This window comes from Rattus rattus, chromosome 8, assembly GCF_011064425.1.
Source record: "Rattus rattus isolate New Zealand chromosome 8, Rrattus_CSIRO_v1, whole genome shotgun sequence".
Lineage (NCBI taxonomy): Eukaryota > Metazoa > Chordata > Mammalia > Rodentia > Muridae > Rattus > Rattus rattus.
In genome coordinates, this window is record NC_046161.1 from 65,848,458 (window position 1) to 65,870,928 (window position 22,471).

General features: G+C 46.6%; 1 protein-coding gene across 1 annotated transcript in view; it reads right to left on the reverse strand.

Moving 5' to 3' along the window:
* LOC116906639 (myocardial zonula adherens protein-like) overlaps nt 1–22,471 on the reverse strand; it is a 112,138-nt gene that overhangs the window by 72,507 nt on the left and 17,160 nt on the right. Inside the window, 5 exon segments of the mRNA XM_032909416.1 lie at nt 112–237; nt 3,230–3,382; nt 6,628–6,741; nt 8,249–8,341; nt 11,756–11,911. Coding sequence (XP_032765307.1) covers nt 112–237; nt 3,230–3,382; nt 6,628–6,741; nt 8,249–8,341; nt 11,756–11,911 — 642 coding nt within the window.

Here is a 22,471-nt window from a genome sequence, read left to right on the forward strand (position 1 = left end):
TGCCTTGATTCCTCTTTACATCCAACCTCATGACTCCCTTCAAGGACAAAACCTTCCAACGGAACCCGCCAGCCACGTCTCATGCACTCTGTTTTAGGAGCGCACACGCACCAGGAGGACCTCCTTCTCCGCGCTGTGCTTGCGCTGTGCTTCCTGCAGCTTCTCTTCATACTGACTGTACAGCTTTCTCGTCATCTCCCGCATCACCTCAGCATTGGCTTCTTGGGACGACTCCACCTGCAAACAATTCCATTGCAGAACTGTGCTTTGCCCCTCCAGCATCTCCACACAAGAGGACAGAGCACGAGCCCCAGGGGTTTGCAGTAGAGAGAAGCAGCAAGCAGGAGGGCACAGAGAGAGGGAGAGAGGGGAAAGAGAGAGAGCGGGGGAGAGAGAGAGAGAGAGAGAGAGAGAGAGAGAGAGAGAGAGAAGAACACAAGGTGTTTCAGAGGATTAATTTTTGTCAGAAGGCCACTTCTTAGTGGTCTCAGTTGGTAGCTTTTTCCAGAACCCATGAAAGAAAGAAAGAAAGAAAGAAAGAAAGAAAGAAAGAAAGAAAGAAAGAAAGAAAGAAAGAAAGAAAGAAAGAAAGGAAGGAAGGAAGGAAGGAAGGAAGGAAGGAAGGAAGGAAAGAAGGAAGGAAAGAAGGAAGGAAGGAAGGAAGGAAAGAAAAGTGGAAAAGGAGTAGGGAAAGGAAAGGAAACACCATGCATGGTGGTACACTCTCATAATTCCCAGCACCGAGCAGTAGTTGGAGACAGTCAGATGAGCCCCAGGGCTCACGCCAGCCAGCTATAAACACCAAGCCCTGGCTTCCTGTGAGAGACCATGTCTCAGAAGACAGACAGCTCCTGAGCAACTGCACTTGAAGCTGACCTGACTTATACACACATGCACCTTATGTGCGACACATGCACACATTAATTATTTTAAAGATTGCTTCTCCAATCAATCCCACTCACGGTACTGAACAACCACATCTCTAAGTCAGGCCTTGTTAAACCAAATACAAAATCTGCATTCATCTTTCCCACACTGCATGCTTTGCAAACTGTCGTCCTTGAGAACATCTTGGCCTAGTGTGGCCACTGGGCTGGGAGCCTTTGGTGGCCAGCTGGAACTGGCACAGCTTGGGAGAAGCTTTGGAGCTAGGGTGGGTGTGGTGGATCTCCAGAGATGGGGTCTCCTTTCTGGCCATCGGTAAGGACCTCATACCACTGACCCGATGCTGCTCCTACTGGGATGTGCCCTCGCCCCTCCCCCCAGGCTTCTGCTCATCTAAGGCACCTGAGCTCTCAAGCGCCTCTGAGAAAGGGAGGTGCCCTTTGGCCTTAATGAATTGCATGGTGTTTACTCCAAAAATGTGACAAGTCCCTCTTGATGCCTTTGGATGCTCATCACTGGGCAAGAACTCAGGATGGAGATTCCGGAGTAAAGGTTATCATTACCTTAGAACCCAGGTCAACCCCACAGACCATCTCTACTGCACAGGTGGCAGAGAAAAGGGCTCTGCCTGAAGTCTGTCCATGCTACACTCCAGTCACACGAGGCCCCTTGAGTCCCTGGAACTTCTTTCATTTTTTAATTTGAAGGATTAGAAAATTTATTTGAAGAATAGAGGGGAGACACTCTATTTAAGTTCTAGTGCTTGGAACCAAACTCAGCATCGATTTCTAAAACAGGCCACCGTAGGCAGGACATGAGGGATCAGACTTTCAGGCTACCTTGTCATGCCGGATGACACACTACCCCAGAGAAAAAAGGAACACACAGGGCTGACCCTAACAGTAGGTGCTCAATAAGTGGTTGTGAGACAGATACACAAAGGTTTAATTCAGGAACTTCTGACTACTTCCACAACAATCTTTTCTTTTTTAATTTTCAAAATTAAAATTTTGAAATAGTGGAAAATAGAATGTATAAAATTGTAAAAAGAAAGACTGACCTAGCACAGAAGAGATGGCTCAGTGGTCAAGAGGACTTGTTGATCTTCCAGAGAACCTGAGTTCAGTTCCCAGACCCCACCCAAGGGGCTCACAATCATCTGTAACTCCAGCTCTGAGTCATCTGACGCCCTCTTCTGGCCTCTGCGGGCACTACACTCAGGTGCACAAACCCACACTCAGATACGCATATAAACACATAATAAATATTAATAAAAACACAATGAGTCGTCTTATTTGGAGAGAGAGCAAAAGGGGGCTGCTATGTTACACAAACCTGATCCCAGGGTAGCTGTAACAGCAGGACCCCAGAGGGGAACAACAGAGTGTCTATGGTGCAGCCTGGCACCACAGGGAAGGATACACTGCTAGATGGGCTCCCTGACTGGGTTATTAACAGTTCCACTTTTCACTGGCATACTCTGGTTTAGGTGACAAGTTATACCTGATCTACAGAATAGCTTAAGGCTGTGCAGAACAGAGTCTTGAAGGAAGAGCCTATGAAGCCACTCCCTTTCTTGTAGGTAATCAAGGGAGAGAGAGAGGTTTCTTTCAGTGGTGTGGTTGTTGGTTGCTAACACTCCCGTAAATAATCCCTCACCCACACTCCAGTAAGCAAACCCAATCACACTCACATACACAAAACGACATAAAGCAAAAGGAGGCCTAGCTGGGACAAAGGAGGTGATCTGGGAGAGCTGGGAGCAGGGATAAGAAGGAATAAAGAGGGCACAGATATGATCATTTGATATATGGATGCTATGCATGGAGATGTCATATGTAAACCATTCTGTAATAGATGCTTTAAAAACCCCACAGGATAAAAACCTGGGGAGGCCCCACTGGACTTCCAAGTTTTAGAAGTCTAGCTTAGGCATGCAGCCTAGTGGTCAAGAAGGACAGATCTTTGTGGGGTGTCTACATGTGTAGGGCAAGGATTGTCCTTGGGACTTTAAAGAGTATATGCACAGTGAAGGGAGAACCCTTCAAAGCTCCTGGGTATATCCATTGGCCTTCCCAATAACATAGCCATAATGTCATGCTGATTCTAGGAACGCCTTGAAGCCACTGTACTTAGCCATGTAGTTAGAAAGGCACGCCCTAAAGGAGTGTTTGTGCACTACCCCAACTCTAGGTGGGACACTGTGAACAGACACTTCCTCCTCCTCATCTTTAGACCACGCCTGTAAGAAGCTCTGATGAGAAGGAGGATAGGGAAAGGGAGATGAAGAACTGAAGAGGAGAGAGAGAACAGAGAGGTCCGAGGGGAAGGTCGACTGCCTTACCCTCATCTTCAGTAGCTGGTTTTCCATTTGAGCAGCCTCCAGCTGCCTCTGCTTCTCTCTCAGCTTGTCCATGGACGCTTCGTAGGTTTGCTGCAAATGTCTGATTTGATCCTTGATGTTGCTGTTTTCCAAAGTCACATCCACAAGGGTTTTCTATTTGGGTGAAAATTAAAAAACAAAGACCTAAGGGCTGTGGGAACACACACAGCAGCACCCCAATTTTGTCTTGTGCTGCAGCAGCTCTCAGGTGGGGGTCCAGGGATCCCTACAGTGGCTGAGGCCTGTCCCACTGTGGTTAAACGGACCACAGCTTTCCCTACAATCCCCAACAGCTGTGGACTATTAGACCACCTACTGCTTAGGGTGGGAAGATGAGTTAAATGGAATCTTTGCCAGGGAAAATGATCATAATGATATCATGTGACATTGGGGGGTGGTGCAGGTATAAAGTAGTAATCACAGGCCAATTCCACTCAAACCCATGATAGCCCTCACTACCCGACAGAATTGAGATTTATTTTATTGTTTTTCCAACTTTCCCACGTTTTTTACAATGAAGTAAAACAAAGTACTTTACAGAATAAAGATAAAGTTTGACAATGTTGCTTGACAAGTTCAACATTGTTGCCTGTTATGGGTCTGTTATAGATGTGGCTCCCATGGTAGAGAGCTTAGCTAGTGTGCTGGTTAGTCAACTTGACACAAGGGGGAGGGGTCCTCTGGAAAAGGGAATCCTCAATTGAGAAAATGTCTCCATCAGATTGGTGGGTGGGCAAACCCATGGTGAGTTTTTCTTATCTGATAATTGATGTGAGGGCGCCTAGCTCACTGTGGGTTGTGCTGCCCTTGGGCAGGTCGACCTGAGTTCTATAAGAAAGCCGGCTGAGCAAACAAGTGAGCAGTGCCCTCCGTGGCCTCTGCATCAGCTCCTGCCTCCAGGTTCCTACCCTGTGTAAGTTCCTGCCCTGACTTCTTTTGATGATGAACTGTGATGTGGAAGTGGAAGTCAAACAAACCCTTTCCCTTTCCTCCCCCAGGGTGCTTTTGGGATGTATTATAACAGCAATAGAAAGCAAACCAGGGAACCCAACAAGCACTCAGCCCAGGGATCCATCCCCAGCACTACATACACGACTTGTGGTAGCTTACTTAAGTTGCCAGGAAGATCAAATTCAAAGGCATCCTGGACTACACAGTGAGTTTGAAGCCTCAGTTTCATGAGACCCTGTCTAAGGGGAAAGGGAGATGCTATTGACTGCCTGCTGCTCCTGGACACCCAGGTGGGTGGAGCTAATTAAATTAATAATGCTGCTGTTTATTGCTTCCATCTCTACCTAATTAATTAGAGAGAAACGATTCCCATAATCCCCAGACTCCTACCACTGGACACTGGGTGTGGGCATTATCTACCACATCAGATTGCAAGACTCGGAACCAGATGGAGTGTGTGTCTCCCCTGTCCTGTGATGGATGGATGGACGGCCTCTGAAGACTCCCCATCCCTCACTGGACAATATACCTCTCGATCCTAAATCCACCTGAATCACCTTAGAAACGGTCAGTGGAGGGGAGAAGGTATCAAAGGAACACTGAAGCCATCAGAGTCTCCCAGAACTTCAGAAGACACCTAGCCTAACACCCAAGTCCTTCTGGGAGAAAATAAATACACAGACACTTAGCCTTGACCAGGAGACAAGGTTCTTCTAACCCTGTCTCTGCCACTAGCTAGATGCTTAATGTCAGGGCATTGATCTCTGCTGGTCTCAGTTTACCTACAGTCTGTCTATAGTGCTACTTTTCTAAGAAACAAAGCCAAGAGTCTGGTCTCCATCAACAATAACAAACAAGGAGAAGAGATGGGTGGCAGAGGCTGGGATCTTGCACAACTAAGAAGCCAATGAGCTTCAGATATGACCAATGGTGTAATATTCTAGTTTTACGGCCCTGATTTTTATAGCCTGGAACTAAGAGAGACTAAAGATCCTTGGGTTAGGGCTAACATTGTTCTAATTAGAAACCTGTGGGGGATAAATGCCTAGATTGTCAGCTAAATTGCAAATGACAAGAATTTGCCTAAAATATACTATTTTTCTGGGAAGAGAATCCAGAGACACAATGCAGACACCAGCAGGTCTAAACTCAGGGAGGCAAAGCCGTTTCTGAAGGCTGGGGAGTGAAATGGTTTCTAAGAGGGAGAGAAAGAGAGACTTGGCCAGTCCCCTTCATGATAGGAAGAAGGGAACAAAGGGCTCCTGAATAAACCAGGGACTTGGCCCAAGGCCGGGGGGAAGCTGCCATACACAAAGGGGAGCCAGGAAAAGCATGGGACCGTGGCCCAACCAGAAATGGGCATCCCAGACAAACCCAAACACAGTCCTGCCCCACCCATTTCTGGAAGCTGACCAAGCTGTTGCCTCTGGGGCTCCATCAGCTGTGGTTGATGAATACCAAGTTCTATGAGAAGTGGAGGGGCCCAGTATGGCGGTCTGCTTGCTTATCCACAGAACTATTTGCATAGGACCAGAAAGTACTAGAAACCAGTGGGATGAATTTTTAAGAGGACATAAAAAGATAAGCCAAATAAACTTAGAGGGTGGCAGAAACGATTGTTTGTGTATTTGAAAACTGAGACCAGAGGCTTGCTTTGAACATCTTCAAATGAACTTGCATGCTGGTCAAGGGACTACATCGTTGGAAGTGTAAAGACTGAAAGGCCTTTTAACGGCTAGCTCAGAGCCAATCTCTGGCAGTATGTCTTAGTTAAGAATGTGTGTCTAGGGGCTGGGGATTTAGCTCAGCTGTAGAGCGCTACCTAGGAAGCGCAAGGCCCTGGGTTCGATCCCCAGCTGAAAAAAAAAAGAACCAAAAAAAAAAAAAAAAAAAAAAAAAAAGAATGTGTGTCTACCAAAAATGTCTTCATTCTTTGGAACACATGACTCTTTCCAATGTAAAATCGTGTTTAAATCAAGAAAATGTGCTTGCTGTGAGAGCTTCTTCTTGTGAAACGTTACATCCTTTCTTTGGATGAAATTGTCTTTTCTATCACCAAGTGGGACTTCCTGAAGCACCAGAGCTACAAGGAGAAAGTAGTTGATGTACTGAGTAGACAGACACACTGAGGATCTAGGGAGCAGGAGACGTCTCTATGTTGGAGCTGAGCCTAAAACCTCATTGACATGGGCACCCGACAGAAGGTCATGGGCACCTGACAGAGGCTCAGCTGGAAACATTTCCTTCAACTTCCTACCCACTTTCCAGAAACTGTCTTTACTGCGGCTGTGCTTAAAGGACCATGACCACAGGGAATTCTATGACTTTTCTGCAAATGGGCCCCACTCCTGGTTAGGCTCATCTGCCCTGTAAGAGAAGGTCCCAGCTAAGGAAAAGCAGAGGGATACCTGTAAGCCAACAGAGTCCAATGCCAACGCCGAGTTCATGGCATTGAAGCTATCCAGGGCCGATGCCTGGGCTTGGATGTGACTGTCTAGATAGTCCTGCTGAGCATGGGAGACCTGGGGAGAGAAAGACAGTCACTCCAAACCAATCCACACCCCACAGGCTCCAGGGAAGGGGAAATCTTCTGAGAGCAGCTACTTCTACTTAAGTAATATTTACAGTAAAACTATAGAATACAAACCAACATCTGGGGCCAGAGAGCTAGCATAGTCAATGAAGTTCTGACAGGAGAGAAAAAACATACTTTTTTTCTTGGTGTGTATTTCAATTTCCATCTCTTAAAAACTATTACAAATAATTAAAAAATTGTTTCATGCATGAGTCATTTTGCATGTGTAGGAGCCTATCTGTAGAATAAATTTGTAAAAATAGAATTTGAGGCTGGAGAGATGGCTCAGTGATTTAGAGCACTGACTGCTCTTCCAGAGGTCCTGAGTTCAATTCCCAGCAACCACATGGTGGCTCACAACCATCTGTAATGGAGTCTGACATCCTTTTCTGGTGTGTATGAAGACAGTGACAGCGTACTCACATACATAAAATAAATAATTCTTTTTTAAAAAAAGAATAGAATCTGAGGGCTGGGAATGTGGTTCAGTTGGCTGAGCATGTGCAAGGCCCTGGGTTTGATCCTCAGCATACCATAAACCAGGCATAGTGGTGCACCCTATAATCCTTTCACTGGGGAAGTGAGAACAGGAGAACGAGGAGTTCAAGGTCATGTGACTTTGAGGCCACTCTGGACTATTCAAGTTTTTTTTTTTTTAAGTAAAAAAGAGTAAAACAGATTTTTAGAGAAGGCCATTAACTAGAATTCATGTGGGTAGGGGTTGGAGAGATGACTTGGTAGTTAAGACTGTGTAGTATACAGTTGTAATGCAACTGTAAAAAAGATTATTAGACATTTTCCTCTGAATAATAAAGTTCAACCTGCTACTCAGAAGATGTCCTCTCAGGTCCTTTAAAGTATGACTCAATTCATTAAAAAGCATGAGCTATTCAAACATCTCCAGGTCACTGCGTACGGGCCCCAAGTCCCACCATTCTCTCACGGTCTCAGAGTTGGGGTGACCTTCCTTCCATTGCATTAAGATGTGTATCTGTCTTTTCAGTTGTTAATTCTGTACCAGCACAGATCTAAATGCTGGCAGGATTTTGGTACTGTTATTTGAATGGCCTCTCACCAGCCTGTAACAGCCCTCAACGCCTTAGGCAGCCAACGAGATGTTCAGGTGTGGTCTCCCTGCTGATTAGTTGTAATAAAGATCTGACGGCCAATAGCTGGCACAGGAAGTACAAGGGCGGAACTTCCAGGCAGAGCGGGACTCTGGGAGATTCGAAGAGGACTGAAGGGAACAGACAGATCAGAGCAGAGAGGTGAAGAGTTAGCCATGTGGCAGGTCATAGTGTTAGAATAGTCAGTTAAGTTTAGACAGTAGCTGGGAGACTGCCCCAGCTAACGGCCTAAGCTTTAAACGATATTAGAAATTTCCAGTCATTACTGAACCACTGGTGGGACTACAGAAAGTCCTGTAATACCGTAGTGCTGAGGTGTGAACTCACCGACAGGTCTTGGGTGAGCTGTCGGATCTTCTGTCTCATCTCGTCATAATCTCCGTACATCCGCTTCCTCACTTTCTCCAATGTGGCCCTCACCTGCAGCCACAGAGGCGCTAGTTAGAAATCAAGTTATAATCTGTTCCTGAAAGATACTGGAAACTTTATTAATAAGAGAAAGACTCACAAAAACAACCCTTAAGAATAAGACACGTAACAAATTAACATCGAGTTAGAAAAAATAGAAACTATCAAAGCAATAATGTCTATCATACATGAAGATAACGATTAACAAATGTTACGTTTTCCAAACAATAAGCTATAGGATGATACGCTTGACTGTGTTGAGACTCACCCATCACCCTCAAACCCTGTTTGAACAAAGTTCACCCCTTCCAACCACATGTCTTTACAAGTAGGAAGTTTTTAACTAGTCGACGGTAAACACATGGCTGTGAGGATGAAAACACTCCAAAGAAAGCAGCAACCTCTAATTTTCTCTCTTCTCTCTCTGCTCCAAGTGCCAAAAAGCAATTAAATGTCTAGAATGTGAGGTAGAAAAATGTGAGGCCTGAAGGGGTCATAAATTCAGATGTCAGTTTCTCAGTAATTATCAACAGAACACACACTGGGTATAACAAAGAGGAATGTGGTCCTCAAACCCTCACTCATGCTAACACTGTGCGACCCTGGGCGGCGGGTGGCTAGCAAAAGTGCGTTAAGTGGGAAGCTGACACCCAACCCTGTTTCCCCATTTTCTGGTGTCCTTACTAAAGTTCTTGGGAGTCTTCCAACAGATCAAGAAGTCTTGAGGGAGCTTCCTCCAGACAAACTCTAAGCTGCTGGGCTTCCAAATGGCTGAAGGGAAGCAGTCTGGCTTGAGTGTAAATGTTTAGCAACCGTGCTGGAAGACTTGCTACTAAAGGTATTTTTGTGGAAGAAACGCCCTGTTTTGCTTTCAAGGTTTTTTTTCTCTTGCTCGTACTAGGGATTTGAACTCAAGGTCTCGTGTATGCCAGGCAAGAATTCTAATACTGAGGTACATTTTATTTTAGAATGGATATTGGTAGAGATTGAGAGAAGAGAGGAGTCCCCAGTTGAGGATTTTTTGTTTGTGTTTTTTTTTTTTAAGATTCTATTTTTAACTGTATGTGCGTGTGTTTGTGTGCAAGTATAAGTACCAGTAGAAGTCAGAAGATGTAGGATCTCCTAGAACTGGAATTACAGATACTTGTATGATGCCTGGCATAGGTAGGTGCTGGGAATCAAATTTGGGTCCTCTACAGCAGGAACCCTTAACCCCTAGGCCATCTCTCTAGCCCCCACCCAAAAGAGTTCTAATAGTCTACATTGGCCACAAACAATTGGGAAAACAAGGTTCAAAGTATGACCCTTCATTCAAGAGGGCGAATGACTCTTTACCACCCTAGCTGGCTCTTGTGCTGTCTGTCAGCAGAGGGCGGAACCTTGAGCTGGGTGTTGCTGCCACTGAACAGTGTAGGACACCAACAAGGCCAGGGTGTCTCCCATCAGGGAGCAAGGGCAACAAACTCATAAACACACTGAGGAATGAGCAGGCTGGGCTGTATCTGAAACCAGCCATTAAAGGTGGGACCTAGGAATTAACTTTGTATTGCAGATCATTGTGGAGGTTGGGAATTTGGGGTCAGAACCAGTTCTGTGATTTCAGTGCATATCATTTATAGCTGAGGATTAGCCTGGACCTGCTGTGTTTGTCTTGGGCAATTTGGGAGTCTGAGCTCTACTTAGAAGGTTTACTTCCAAATTAATCCCAAGTTATATGGAGCGTGAAAATGAAGCTCTAACTATTTCCTTGAGAAAGGACTGCATTGTTTAGCAATCTGGGATGAAATATTTTGCACCATTAAAAACAATCTTTAGGAGATCATATAACTGGGTGTTCAAGACTAGTGGTTATAATACATAATGAGTGTGTGCGAGTGTGTGCATGTGTGTGTGTATTTACGTGCCCATGTGCATGTGAGCATGTGTGTGTGTGATGTATGGACCTGTTTCTGTGGGTGGTACATGTATGTATGGGTGGATGTGTATACATGTGTGCACATGTGTGAAGGTCAGAAAATATGAGGTATCTTCCTTGATCACTCTCTACCTTATGTTTTGAGGTAGGGACTCTCACTGAACTTGGAGGTCACCTAGTCAGCTACGATGGCTGGCCAGTGATCTCCCAGGACCATCCTGTGTCAGCCCCACCAATACTAGAGTTACAGATGTCAGCAACTACACAGTTTTTACACGAATCCTGGGGATCTGAACTCTCAGATCCTCATGTACTTTATGGTCTGCTCCCAGCCTATGCATGTGTTATTTTAAAAAACAAACAAGAACAAAGCTTGTACAATAATAGCTAAGAAAATGTGGCTTTGCACATCATCTGCCCCAAATCGAATGAAGCTCACAAAGCCTGCCTGAGGGCTACAGAGGACAAAGGGGCACAGTAAAAGGAACCTGGATCTGTGAGGATAGAAGCGGAAGCAGTGAGCTCACAGGCATGCGGGGGACTTCTCAGCCCAGTACTGACACTTGCTTCCCCCAGCACTGAGCCACGGGTCAGTGTTTGGGGCCCATGGGCATCAGAGAAGTTCGTTTCTCTCTCATCTAACTAGTCTGGTTTGAGCTCAGCAGCGTCAGTCAGGTTAGTGTGGTGAGGAGACTCTGGCCAGAGAGCCATCAAAGCATTTGAAGAAAATGATCCAGAACGCTAGCCGCAGAACAGGTGAATGGCGAAAGCGTGGCCACTTGCTTTCTTTTTCACACACTTCCGAACCCTCTTGAGGTAAAAGACAAGAGGAAATACACTAAATACATAGGATTTGCATTGATTGGCTGAGACCGAACCTTGTCTCCTGTGGTTGACTTCCCAACATTCATTTCAATCCAAATCATTGGTGTGAACCTGCCAGGTTCTCTTATATTCCCTCTGTCAGGGGTTGGTGTGGGATGGGGTGCAACCATCCCTGGCCAGGATGGCAATATAGGGGCAACTTCAAAGACTGTCCAAGTGGGAGAGACCCAGGCTTGAGGCCAAAGATACAGACAACCAGCCCCAGAGCCCAGTTGTGCCCTGCCTGGAATGCCCCTCTCTCCACTCCAGGTTCATCTCCAAGGAAGACTTTCTTTCTGAGTTGGTGGTTCTCTTACAAATAGCCAGTAACACCTACGTTTATACACTTGCCCAAACGTATACATTATGCGTGTCTAGTATCTCACGCAAAACCACCCAAGAGTCTCCACAGCACACCCAGCAGGAGCCCTGGGTCTCACGATCCCTCTGCCTGGAACAACCACCCAAGAGAAACCTGTTGAAAATTTATACCTGAACCTTTAAGCATCACCATAAAGAGATGGAGAAACATTCCCATCCCAAATAAGACTTTCAAAATGCCTACTTAACATTTCCATCCACGCTTCTGACTCCACCCTCCTATCTACTTCAAAGCACAGAAAACAAAACATCCTTGAGTCGCTCACATCCTTGATGTAATTCATCTCTTCTTTCAGCTGATTGGTGGACCAGCCATACACCACCATTTCCTTCTGCTGATTGGGATCTGATCTTCGCACCACACCGTAGACAACACCCTGAGGGAGCTTCTTGGTAGATTCTCCATTGCTTAGTTCTGGAGGCTGGGAGAAGGCAAGAAATGAGAAAAAGAATATAAGGCTCTTTAATACAGCAATAAAAATGACCACCCATGTATGATTAAGCATGGCTGGCCCTGGTATCCCAGCAGCAGAAGCAAGGGGGCAGAATCCCAGCCTGGCATATGTTGGTTACACTATACCTGGCATGGGCTGGGTTGCCTACAACTATTGCCCACCTCTAACAAGCCTTTGATCCACCAACCCCATCGGTAAGAACCCTCATACCCCAAGTCCCCAAGGGTACAACCATTTGTAATTCTCGAAAAGATGCCAGAGAAATTATGTCATGAGACCTTGTACTGAGGTGACACTGTTTTCTGCCAGTTCCTCTGATGACTTTAGCTGCCTGGCTAACCACGGCCTGAATTGCAGGAAGTGGATGCTGACACTCATCTGGTAGCGAAACTGTCCTAGGAGGGCAGAGCTAACCCTGCAGCCGAGATCCGGGGTAAAGAGGTGGGGGTACCACATGACCTGCTGTGTCCATTTGCGAAATCTTTCTGAAAAGCCAAGCAGAGGTGGTGTGACTCCAGCCCCAAGGAATCTTCCCACTCCGCTTAGCTGGTTTTTAATTCCAGCAGTTAAGGCTTGAATCACCAGTAAACTGCAATTCAAAAGTAATATGTCCAACTCTTACACAGCTGTGTAGGGTGAAGGCTTCAGGAAGCAGGAAAGAAAAGTATTCTTTGACCACCAAGAAAATTCCTTCACACATCTAAAGTTTATAGCCACTTAGCAACACAGAGTTTTTCCTGTCCACTTCACAGCTGAGGCCGTGGAAGTTCAAAGGGCCCAAGTGGCTTGTGTGTGACCACACAGTCACATTTAGGCCAATCTTGTCTGGTGGTAAGCAAACCTCATACTGTGGGTTGTCAGATGTGGGGAGGAAGAGTAGGGACCTCCTCAAACAACAAAGAACTTTTAAAATAGAAGGGGAGGGGGTAGCTCAGTCAGTAAAAGTGCTTGCCACTAGGCCAAGTGACCTGAGTTTGATCTTCCACATGGTCAAGGGAGAGAACTGACTCCCACAACTTGTCTTCTGACCTCTTTCTTCATGGGCACCGTGGTTCACCCATGAGTGCACATGTACAGGAACACAAAGAATAAAAAAATAAGATGTCACAAAGAACATTTTTAAAAGAAGTATCTTTTAAAAGAATAAAAGACAGAAAGAGAGAAAGAAAACAAGACCAGCCTGAGACTTCATAGAGAAGCAGCCATTCTTCACCACCCAGTACCTAGTTCTCCCCTTGGCCACCAACTTTTCTTTTTTCTTTCCTTCTTTTTTCCTGTTTTCTGTTTTTGAGACAGGGTCTCACTACATATAGCCTTGGCTGAACCGGAATTCACTATGTAGAGCAGACTGGTCTTGAACTAATGGAGAGCCACCCGATTCTGCCTCCCAAGTGCTGGGATTAAGGGTGTGCATTACCACATCAGACTCAGTACCAACATTTTCAATTACCTTTTTGTAGATTTTTTTTCCATGTCTTCAGAAAAATTTTGAAATACAAAACTGTAATTTGTATTTTAAACTATTTGTTGCCACCAAATCTAACGAGTGCCGAATTCATTCATAGTTCATTAAATAGCAAATACAGACCAGAAAGATTCAGGACCATTGTTAACGGTGACCACCTCTGAGGAGAGAACAGGGAAATAGGTAGGTGCCAGAGAACAAAGAGGGGGGGTTTCCTCCGCTTTCTGTATTACTCGTTTGAGTATTTATTTTACCACAAGAACTTTTAAAGAAAAGGAGGGAACACAGGCCATGCTTCTCACTATTCTGTACGAACTTGGGAAGTGATGGCATGTGAGGGTCCGAGGCATCTGGTGTTTGGTTTCTGGTAACAGTTTCTGGTGTTTCCCAGGCGCCCCAATCCGATCCCATGGGTGCTGCTGCTACCCTTGAAGTTTGTTTGTCAGTTCAAGGTCTGGGCTGCTAAATGGTTCGTGGTGGAGCAACACGCCGGCATTCAGATATCCCTCAATTTGCTAAACACGCTAATTAGGAAAAGGAAAATCTCCTATGAAACTCCCCACAGACCGGGACACAGAAGCTGTTCTTCAAGCCCTGGGCCCTGCCCAGTTCCTGCAAAACAAGCTGCTGAGAACGCAAGGCTCTGATGAGACACACAGCACAGATGAGCCCAGAGGTCTGGTGGCCTGACACCGAGGATCCCACCACTTGAGAAACGAGGCCAATACCCGCATAGAGTCAGGTCTGTGATCCCAGCACTCTGAGGCAGGGAGATTGCCATGAGTTTGAGACAAATAGGTGCTACACAGTGAGTTCTAAGCCTGTTCAGGCTACAGAGTGAGCCACCAACTCAACAAAGGAAAGGATTTATGTAAAGAAACCTAAGTTACACTGAGTTTACATTCCTGATTTTAAGAATGTGTGCAGAATATTTTCTAAGATACAATCCAAACCTTGGGGACAATCTCCTCAGTGGCAAGAGGATGCCACCTTTTCCTTTGTGTTCTTTTGTGCCCTGGTCTGCTGCTGTTGTTGCTGAATCATTTTTTATGTAAACTTTTTTTTAAAAGATTTATTTTGGGAGTGGACATGAAGTCCTACCCCTGGCTGCAGCTATTAGCATTTGATAACTGCTGAGAGCCAGTTTTCTTTAAGGGCGTGATAGGTCCACCACACTCCGGGGGCGGCCCCACACCCAGGAATATTTGGACAGCACAAACTGGACTGGATTGTTTCTTATAAAGGAGACCAGTGGGCAGTTGGGTGGAGAGTGAAGTGGGGGTGGGGAGGGGAGGAGTTGGCGAAGGAGTAAACATGATACGTTGTATGAGAGTCTCAAAATGTTAATAAAACAGTAAAGATGTATCTGTGACTATCTGTATATAAATGTACCTCTGTAGGGGTGTGTGTACCTGTGAGCACAGGAGTCCACAGAACCTAAAAGAGGGTATCAGATCCCCTGGAACTACAATTACAGGCAGTCGTGAGCCACCCTGTGTAGATGCTGGGCTCTGAGCTCGGGTTCTGTTGCAAGAGTGAAACACATTCTTAACCATTAGGCCATCTCTCCTGTCCCCTTTTATTTCAACTTTCAAACAGAAACTAAAAGTAAAATTCATTAAATTATCATCTAAATAAAGGACCTGTGGAAAAAGGGTCTGGTCACAACAGGACTAGCAGCACGGTGCTCCAAGATGGCAGCACGGTGCTCCTTGGAGGAAGACCCTGGACCATTCGGGAAAGGCCAGAAGGCCACATGTGAAGAAGAGATGGAGGAAAACAGGTGCTGCCCCATGATTTTTATTACACAGTACTTCCTTTAATCCCCACAGCTCTACTGTGTAGCTGTTGGTTCATCCAGGGCGAGCATTCAGGTTCCTGTCTCTGTCTTTCCAAATGCGACCTTCTCCAACCACACTGCCTCCAAGCCAGTGAATAGTCAGTGTCAGCAGGGAACTAGACTTTAGATGGCTATGTTTCTAGGGGGCAGGGAAGCCACGATCCTGGCCCTCACATGCCAGAACCATTGGGAAGAGTCAGGCCAGAGATAGGGCTCGTCTCCACTTCTCCACCCCACCTCCATCCATCCTCATGGCCCCTCTTCACTTCTTCTACCAACTCATGCCATTCACAAGACTCTTCCCTCTGCCATACTGCTAGGCTGAGATCTCTCTTCCTCCAGAGTGACTTCCTTGACCCTTCAGAACTGTGAGGCTTCCTCATGCCGCTTCTCCCCACAACGACAGCCATGCACGAGTGACTGTGGCTATCCTTAGGGTAAGAGGCCTGCTTCCCAGCAACCACCAGTCCCAGGATGTCTATGCCCCATCTGCCCTCTTTCTCACTCCTAACTGCAGCAGCCAGCAGTGATGGACAGACTGTGGCTCTCAGCAAATATTTACTGGATGGGGCTTTAGAAGTCAGAAGAGGCTCTGGGGAATCACCTCAAACATGCAAATGTAGTTCAGCTGAAGGAAACGCCTTTTGTTCCTCTTAGAGCAAAGGACAGACAGGAGCCCAGAGCCTCAACCACAATATGAAATACAAAAACGTCCCAGAACAGGAGATGGGGCCATTATGTTTAGAAAATAACAACATGCTCAAGGTCAAAAAACAAGAGAACACAGAAGAAAAAAGAGCTAATAGGTCCACAAATGCTTATAGTTCGTTTTTTCCCTCCTCTTAAAATATCGCTAAAACGACTATTACTTTTTGGCATGATAAAAGCATTGTAGCAATATTAAAAGGCAGTGTTTATCTTTGAGACAAGCATAATGAAGTATTTATGACGTATTTATTTCCTTATGCAAGTGAAGGAAGTAGACAGGATGTAGACTTTAGATGAGGCAGCACTGACCATGGGTGTAGGGGGAGCCCTGACCATAGGTGGAGGGGCCCCCTGACCATGGGTGTGAGGGGAACCCTGACCATGCGTGTGAGGGGAACCCTGACCATGGGTGTAGGGGGCCCCCTGACCATGGGTGTGAGGGGAGCCCTGACCGTGGGTGGAGAGAAGCCCTGACCATGGGTGGAGGGGACCCCTGACCATGGGTGGAGGGGACCCCTGACCATATGGGGGGGAGCCCTGACCATGGGTGTAAGGGGAGCCCTGACCATGGGTGTAAGGGGAGCCCTGACCATGGGTGTAGGGGGAGCCCTAACCATGGGTGCAGGGGGAGCCCTGACCATGGGTGCAGGGGGCCCTGACCATGGGTGGAGAGGAGCCCTGACCATGGGTGTAGGGGGAGCCCTGACCATGGGTGTGAGGGGAGCCCTGACCATGGGTGTAGGGGGAGCCCTGACCATGGGTGTAGGGGGAGCCCTGACCATAGGCGCAGGGGGCCCTGACCATGGATGGAGAGAAGCCCTGACCATGGGTGGAGGGGCCCCCTGACCATGGGTGTGGGGGAGCCCTGACCATGCGTGCAGGGGAGCCCTGACCATGGGTGCAGGGGGAGCCCTGACCATGGGTGCAGGGGGCCCTGACCATGGGTAGAGAGCTGCTGAGGCTGAGGCAAAGGCTAGAAGCACATAGTCCTTCGGTATACATGTTAAACTCTCCATGGTTAAAAGATTTTTTTTTGAAGCTTTAGAACACTGCTTTGTATCTTTTCAAAAATCAAGTTTTAAATTTTATATGGAGGCTGGCAGGATGGCTCAGCTGGGAACGGTGCTTGCTACTTAGCCTGAAATCCTGAGTTTTCCTGGAATCCACCCGGCAGAAGGAAATAATCGACTCCTGCAACGTGTCCTCTGACCTCCTTACATCCGTCATCACACAGAGAGAGGGAGAGAGAGACAGAGACAGAGACACAAAGAGAATGTGTGCGTGTGTAAAATAGATGTAGAAGACAAAACGTCTGAAATATGTTTGGGGCTGAAGAGCTGGTTCCGTGGTTAAGAGCACGCACTATTCTGTTAGAGGACCCAAGGTAAAGTCTCAGCACCCACCCACCTACATTGGGTGGTTCACCACCACCTGTATCTTCAGCTCCGGGGAACCGGATGCCCTCTTCTGATTCCAAGAGCACCTGTATCTATGTGAACACACACACGTGCACACACACACACACACACACGCACACACACGCACACCTTAAAAAGAACAAGTCAAATCTTTTAAAAAAGAATGTGTATACCAGTCCTATCATTAGTGTTATGAATCCACTACGAATATGACCTGTTATGAAAATATTATGAATATGATCAACGTCAGGCAAAGATCCCTGAGATCTGAAGCCCTGTAGGTGTTGCTCCTGTCACAGTAGGGAACAGAGACAACTCACAAAATTCTACCAACCCCCGTCAAACGCATCAGGGGCAAACAGCAACCCACGGGCGGAGGCTGTGATCCACGACTTCTCATGAGCACTCGCAGCCCAGAATTTACCTCAGGCTCCGGCTACAGCTGTTTCCCCTGGGCTGGAGAAGGAGGAGAAGCTGCAAAAAGGAACCCAGTCCAAAACTCTATAAAATGGCCTAAGGAATCCACTGGTCAGTGAATTAGTTAGGCTAGTGATGGGGAACTAGATCTCTCACCTCTTAAATTAGAGTATGCGATCTGACGACATAACTAACTCCACAATGGCGGGGAATGTGCCTAATATTTTCACAGCTCCATCTGAATACCCAGCATAAATAGACATTCAGTAAACCTGGGGAGGATGGCATGTGTGTTCACATGTTGGCAGGTGCACGCGTGGGTGAAGTCAGTGCGTGTGTGTGTGTGTGTGTGTGTGTGTGTGTGTGTGTGTGTGTGTGCGCACGCAACATGCAGAGGCCAGAGAGGACAACCTCGGGTGTCAACCTCAAGAATAATATTTCCTCCTTTGAGATACTGCCCTGACACTATTTTACATAAGTGTATCAGTGTGAAAAAAGAGCTCCACTGTTGGCGAGGGGTGAACGCTCTTGTGTTCTAGAAGAGGAACCGGGGTCCCTTCAGGAGGGCTTGGGATAGGAGTCCTGCTGACGTCAGTGAGGGATCCAGGACCAGAACCTCAGGCCTGTTCGTTGAGAGGTGGACACAGCCCCTGCACACCACACAGGCAGCCCAGCCCGTCTGCAGCCGTGAATCATGGCAGTACACCCACTCACCTGGCAACAGCCAGGATGTTGTATAAACAGGCTCTCCGAGGGCAAGAACCAGCAGGCTTGCTCATCCAGGCTTTTAAAGGAAAGGGGCTATAAAATCTGCTGGCCAGGGTTTCCTCCTCTGACACAATACTGGCTCCAGAAGCCCTGGACTCTGCACCCACACGCACACAGCCACTCTCCCTCACTTAGCTTCTCAAAGTCTCAAAAGTGAGTAATGAACGGTCACTGAGGGACATATAGTGTCCTTCCTATGTGTTAGTAGCTTCTCACAGCATTGTCTCTTCTAGCTAGTCCATTAATATGCACCAGATTTTGCTCATGATGAAGATCTCAGAACCAGCTCCAACCAGATCCAAGACTACGCAGCGACATTCTGGTTCAACATGATAGATCTGTCATAGCTAGTATTGGTTTCTCTCTCTCTCTCTCTCTCTCTCTCTCTCTCTCTCTCTCTCTCTCTCTCTGTGTGTGTGTGTGTGTGTGTGTGTGTGTGTGTGTGTGTGTGTGTGTGTGTGTTCACTCACAGGATTACAGATTTGGGCAGAAATATAGATACAGACCTTCAGAGAGTTACAGAGTTCTTTGAAAAAGACAGATGACAGTATTTAATTTCAAAATGATCTGCTACCATTTTGATTCCTAAAGGTTAGCCATATTTGAAAACATTCCACACTGACCAATTCCTCCAAATGAAATCTGGGTTCAGAAGAAACCGTCTTTCCTCCGTCCACATTATTATGTTCGGTAAACAAAGACAGAGCCGGAAGCTGTACATACACCTGTAATCCCAGCCCTGGGGAGGTAGGGGGAAGAGGACCAGGAGTTCAAAGCCAGCCTCACTCTATGAAACAAACAAAAAGACAAGCAAGCAAACAAAAAGTAAAAAGAAAACAAAAAGCTAATCTATCTGAGTTGCTCATACAATTTAAAACAACTTGCCATGGTTTGAAAAAAAACTTGCCATGGTTTGAACTATGTCATTTCCCAATAAAAAAATATGGTGGGGTCTTAACTGCTAGCAACTCAGAATCTGTCCTTACTCAGAGATGGGATCAACTTACAAGAAGGCAGGAATTTAGACAGACGTGGATGTGCACACAGGAGCTCTGTCTGTGAAGACAGCAATTACACCGCCGAGAGACCAGGACTGACCAGAGGCACCAGACTTTGGATGAGTTTAAAGAAGGGCTCTCCCTTCCCAGGGAACATGGGCCCGCTTTCATCCAGGCTTCTAGTCCGCAGAACCAGGCAGCAACAAAACTCTGTTGTTCAGTCCATGTAGTCTACAGCGTTGTTATGGCAACTTCTAAACCTGATCATCACTAAACCCCTACTGCGTGTAGGGAGCAAGGCTCTATAGGGACGGAAGAGTCAATGCCTTTTTGCTCTGTATGTTTCTGTGCTAACTCAGTGTCATTTTCACATCCAAATATTTAAACAAATGTGTATCCATGCCTATGAAATTTCTTTGCTAAGAATGCTAAAGACAAAACAAGAAAGGCAGGCAGGAGCCTGCAGCCTGAGGGAAGCATGGTCATGGAAGCACAGGGCAGACAGGGGAGGTCTCAATGGAGAAGCGACGTGTTTGTTGAGCCTGGATGGACAGGATATCTGGGCAAATGGGGACAGAGAGCTAAGAAGACACTGCAAGCATGAGAAAGAACCTTAGCATGGGCTCTGAGGAGGGACGATACGCCGGGAACACAGAGATGACGAGAGCTTACTGGGCTGGGTTAGGTGGGTGAAGCCCATGAGGGTGAGTTGGCAGGGCCCAACCAATGCTGTCACAAGGGAGCAGAATCACAATACCAGAACTTGGGCTGAGGAGAGATAGTATCACCATCTTTCACCTTCTATTCTCATAGATCGGGTCCTGTCTCCTTAGAACACTTCACAGGCCGGCTGCTGAGGAGAGCGCTATGATAACTCAGCCACTGTTTGTTTGTTTGTTTGTTTGTTTGTTTGTTTGTTACTTAGAGACAGGGTTTCTCTGTATAGCCCTGGCTGTCCTAGAACTCACTCTGTAGACCAGGCAGGCATAGAACTCACCAAGATTCCCCTGCCTCTGCCTCCCAAATGCTGGGATTAAAGGCATACACTGCCACCACCTGGCTTACTTTATTTTTAAAAATGTTCATGTTCATATACTGGGGAGGCACACACATGTGTGTGCAGAGGCCAGAGAATGACCTTATGTGTCACCCTCAAGAACATTGTCTACTACCTTTGAGAAAAGTTTTCTGACTGACCTGGAGCTCACCAATTAGGCTAGACTGGCTGCCCAGCAAACTCCAGGGACCCCCTACCTCTGCCTCCCCAGCTCTGTGGTTACAAGTCTCTATCTCCACGCACAGCACTTTTATTTGAGTGCTATGGTTGCATCTGCTCTAGGGGTAGGAAGCCTCTCCAATACACCCCGCTGTCCCACAACTCCAGGAAAAGTACTTACCTTGAGCATCTTCCCAACGCATTCCCATGCAACAGGGTAAAATGTGCCCTCTTCAATACTTCTAAGCTGTGAGGAATTCCTCTCTATGGTGAACAGAGAACAGACAGACGAACAGCCAGCAGGCAGTGGGTCTACGTATAGCCAGCTGCCTACTGGCATCTACTGTGCCAATGTCAGTGACTAAGGCCCTGCTGCCCTCAGGCAGCTACAGCTCTAAAGGTCAGGAAATCTTCAGGGAAGTTCCACGTCATTAGAAGTCGGCGAGGCCATTTGATATCTTGAGACTTCTGTGTCCTATCCAGCCCCAATCCCTGCCTTGGCAAACCATGGATTCCTCTTCAAAGGAACCAAAGTCACTGAGCTGGGAAGATCATCCAGAATGTTGGGCACCTTGCAATTTTGTGGCTCCCAGGGTGGGGCAGACACATTGCAACCACAACAGAAGGAGCTGCTCCGGGGAACCTTTGTCAGTATGTGAACCCTGCTCCCAGTGACTCAAGCCCAGGAGTCCAGCCAGGACAGAGGGTCAGAATCACTGTCTAGCTGCCACTAGAACCTTTGAGTGCTGCCACCACCCAAGAGCTTCAGTCCTAGGGAAACAGCCAGCCTCGCCCTCCTCTCTACCCCAGTTCTTCTGCACTGAGTCAACAACTTGTTACAGACAGGCACTTAAGCATGGTTGTTCCTAAAGTACGCGTGTGTGTGTGTGTGTGTGTGTGTGTGTGTGTGTGTGTGTGTGCGTGTGTGTGTGTGTGTGTGTGTGTGTGTGTGTTGATTCAAAGAAGAAATTAAGAAGCTCAGAAATGGTCTTCTTGGAAAGGCTAATGTTGAGGTTTTTGTCTTTATTCTTAGCATTCCCTTTGTCAACTGACAGACTGCCCCCAACAGTACCATTTGCGATGCCTTGGGATCAAACCCAGGTTGTTAGGCTGTGGCTCTTCTAATCTTTCCAGTGATGTCTCAGAAGAGTAGCCACTTTGCTCAGGGAAATGTGAGGAAGTATCTCTTAGGGAAAAAAGTAAATAAATCCCAGGACTTAAAAGTGGGTGATAAAACTTAGCCCCTGAAAGGGTTAGACTTATACTGTCTTTCTGATTACTAAGGCAATTGGAAATTACACCATTGGAAGAGTGAGGTGCCCTTTCCTAGTCCAACAGCTTACACCACTTTTACGTGACTTAATTCTGAAGCAAGATTATTCTCTTGTATGCCTTCCTCCTTTATTGGATATACTCTCCCAGCAGGGATCCTTTCTGTTAAAGTCTAGAGCTATTCTGGGACTTCTCAAAGGTATGGAATCTGGTTTCTTTCACTTATCATTTCCTTTACAAGTTTAAATATTTACTTAATGCATATGTGTGTATGTGTGTGTGTGTGTGTATGTGTGTGTATGTGCAGAAGTGTGCACATGACATGATGTACACATGGAAGAAATAAAAGGACACGCTGAGGGATCAGATCACCTTCTACCACACAGATCCTTGGGACCAAACTCAGGTTGCCAGGGGTTGTGGAA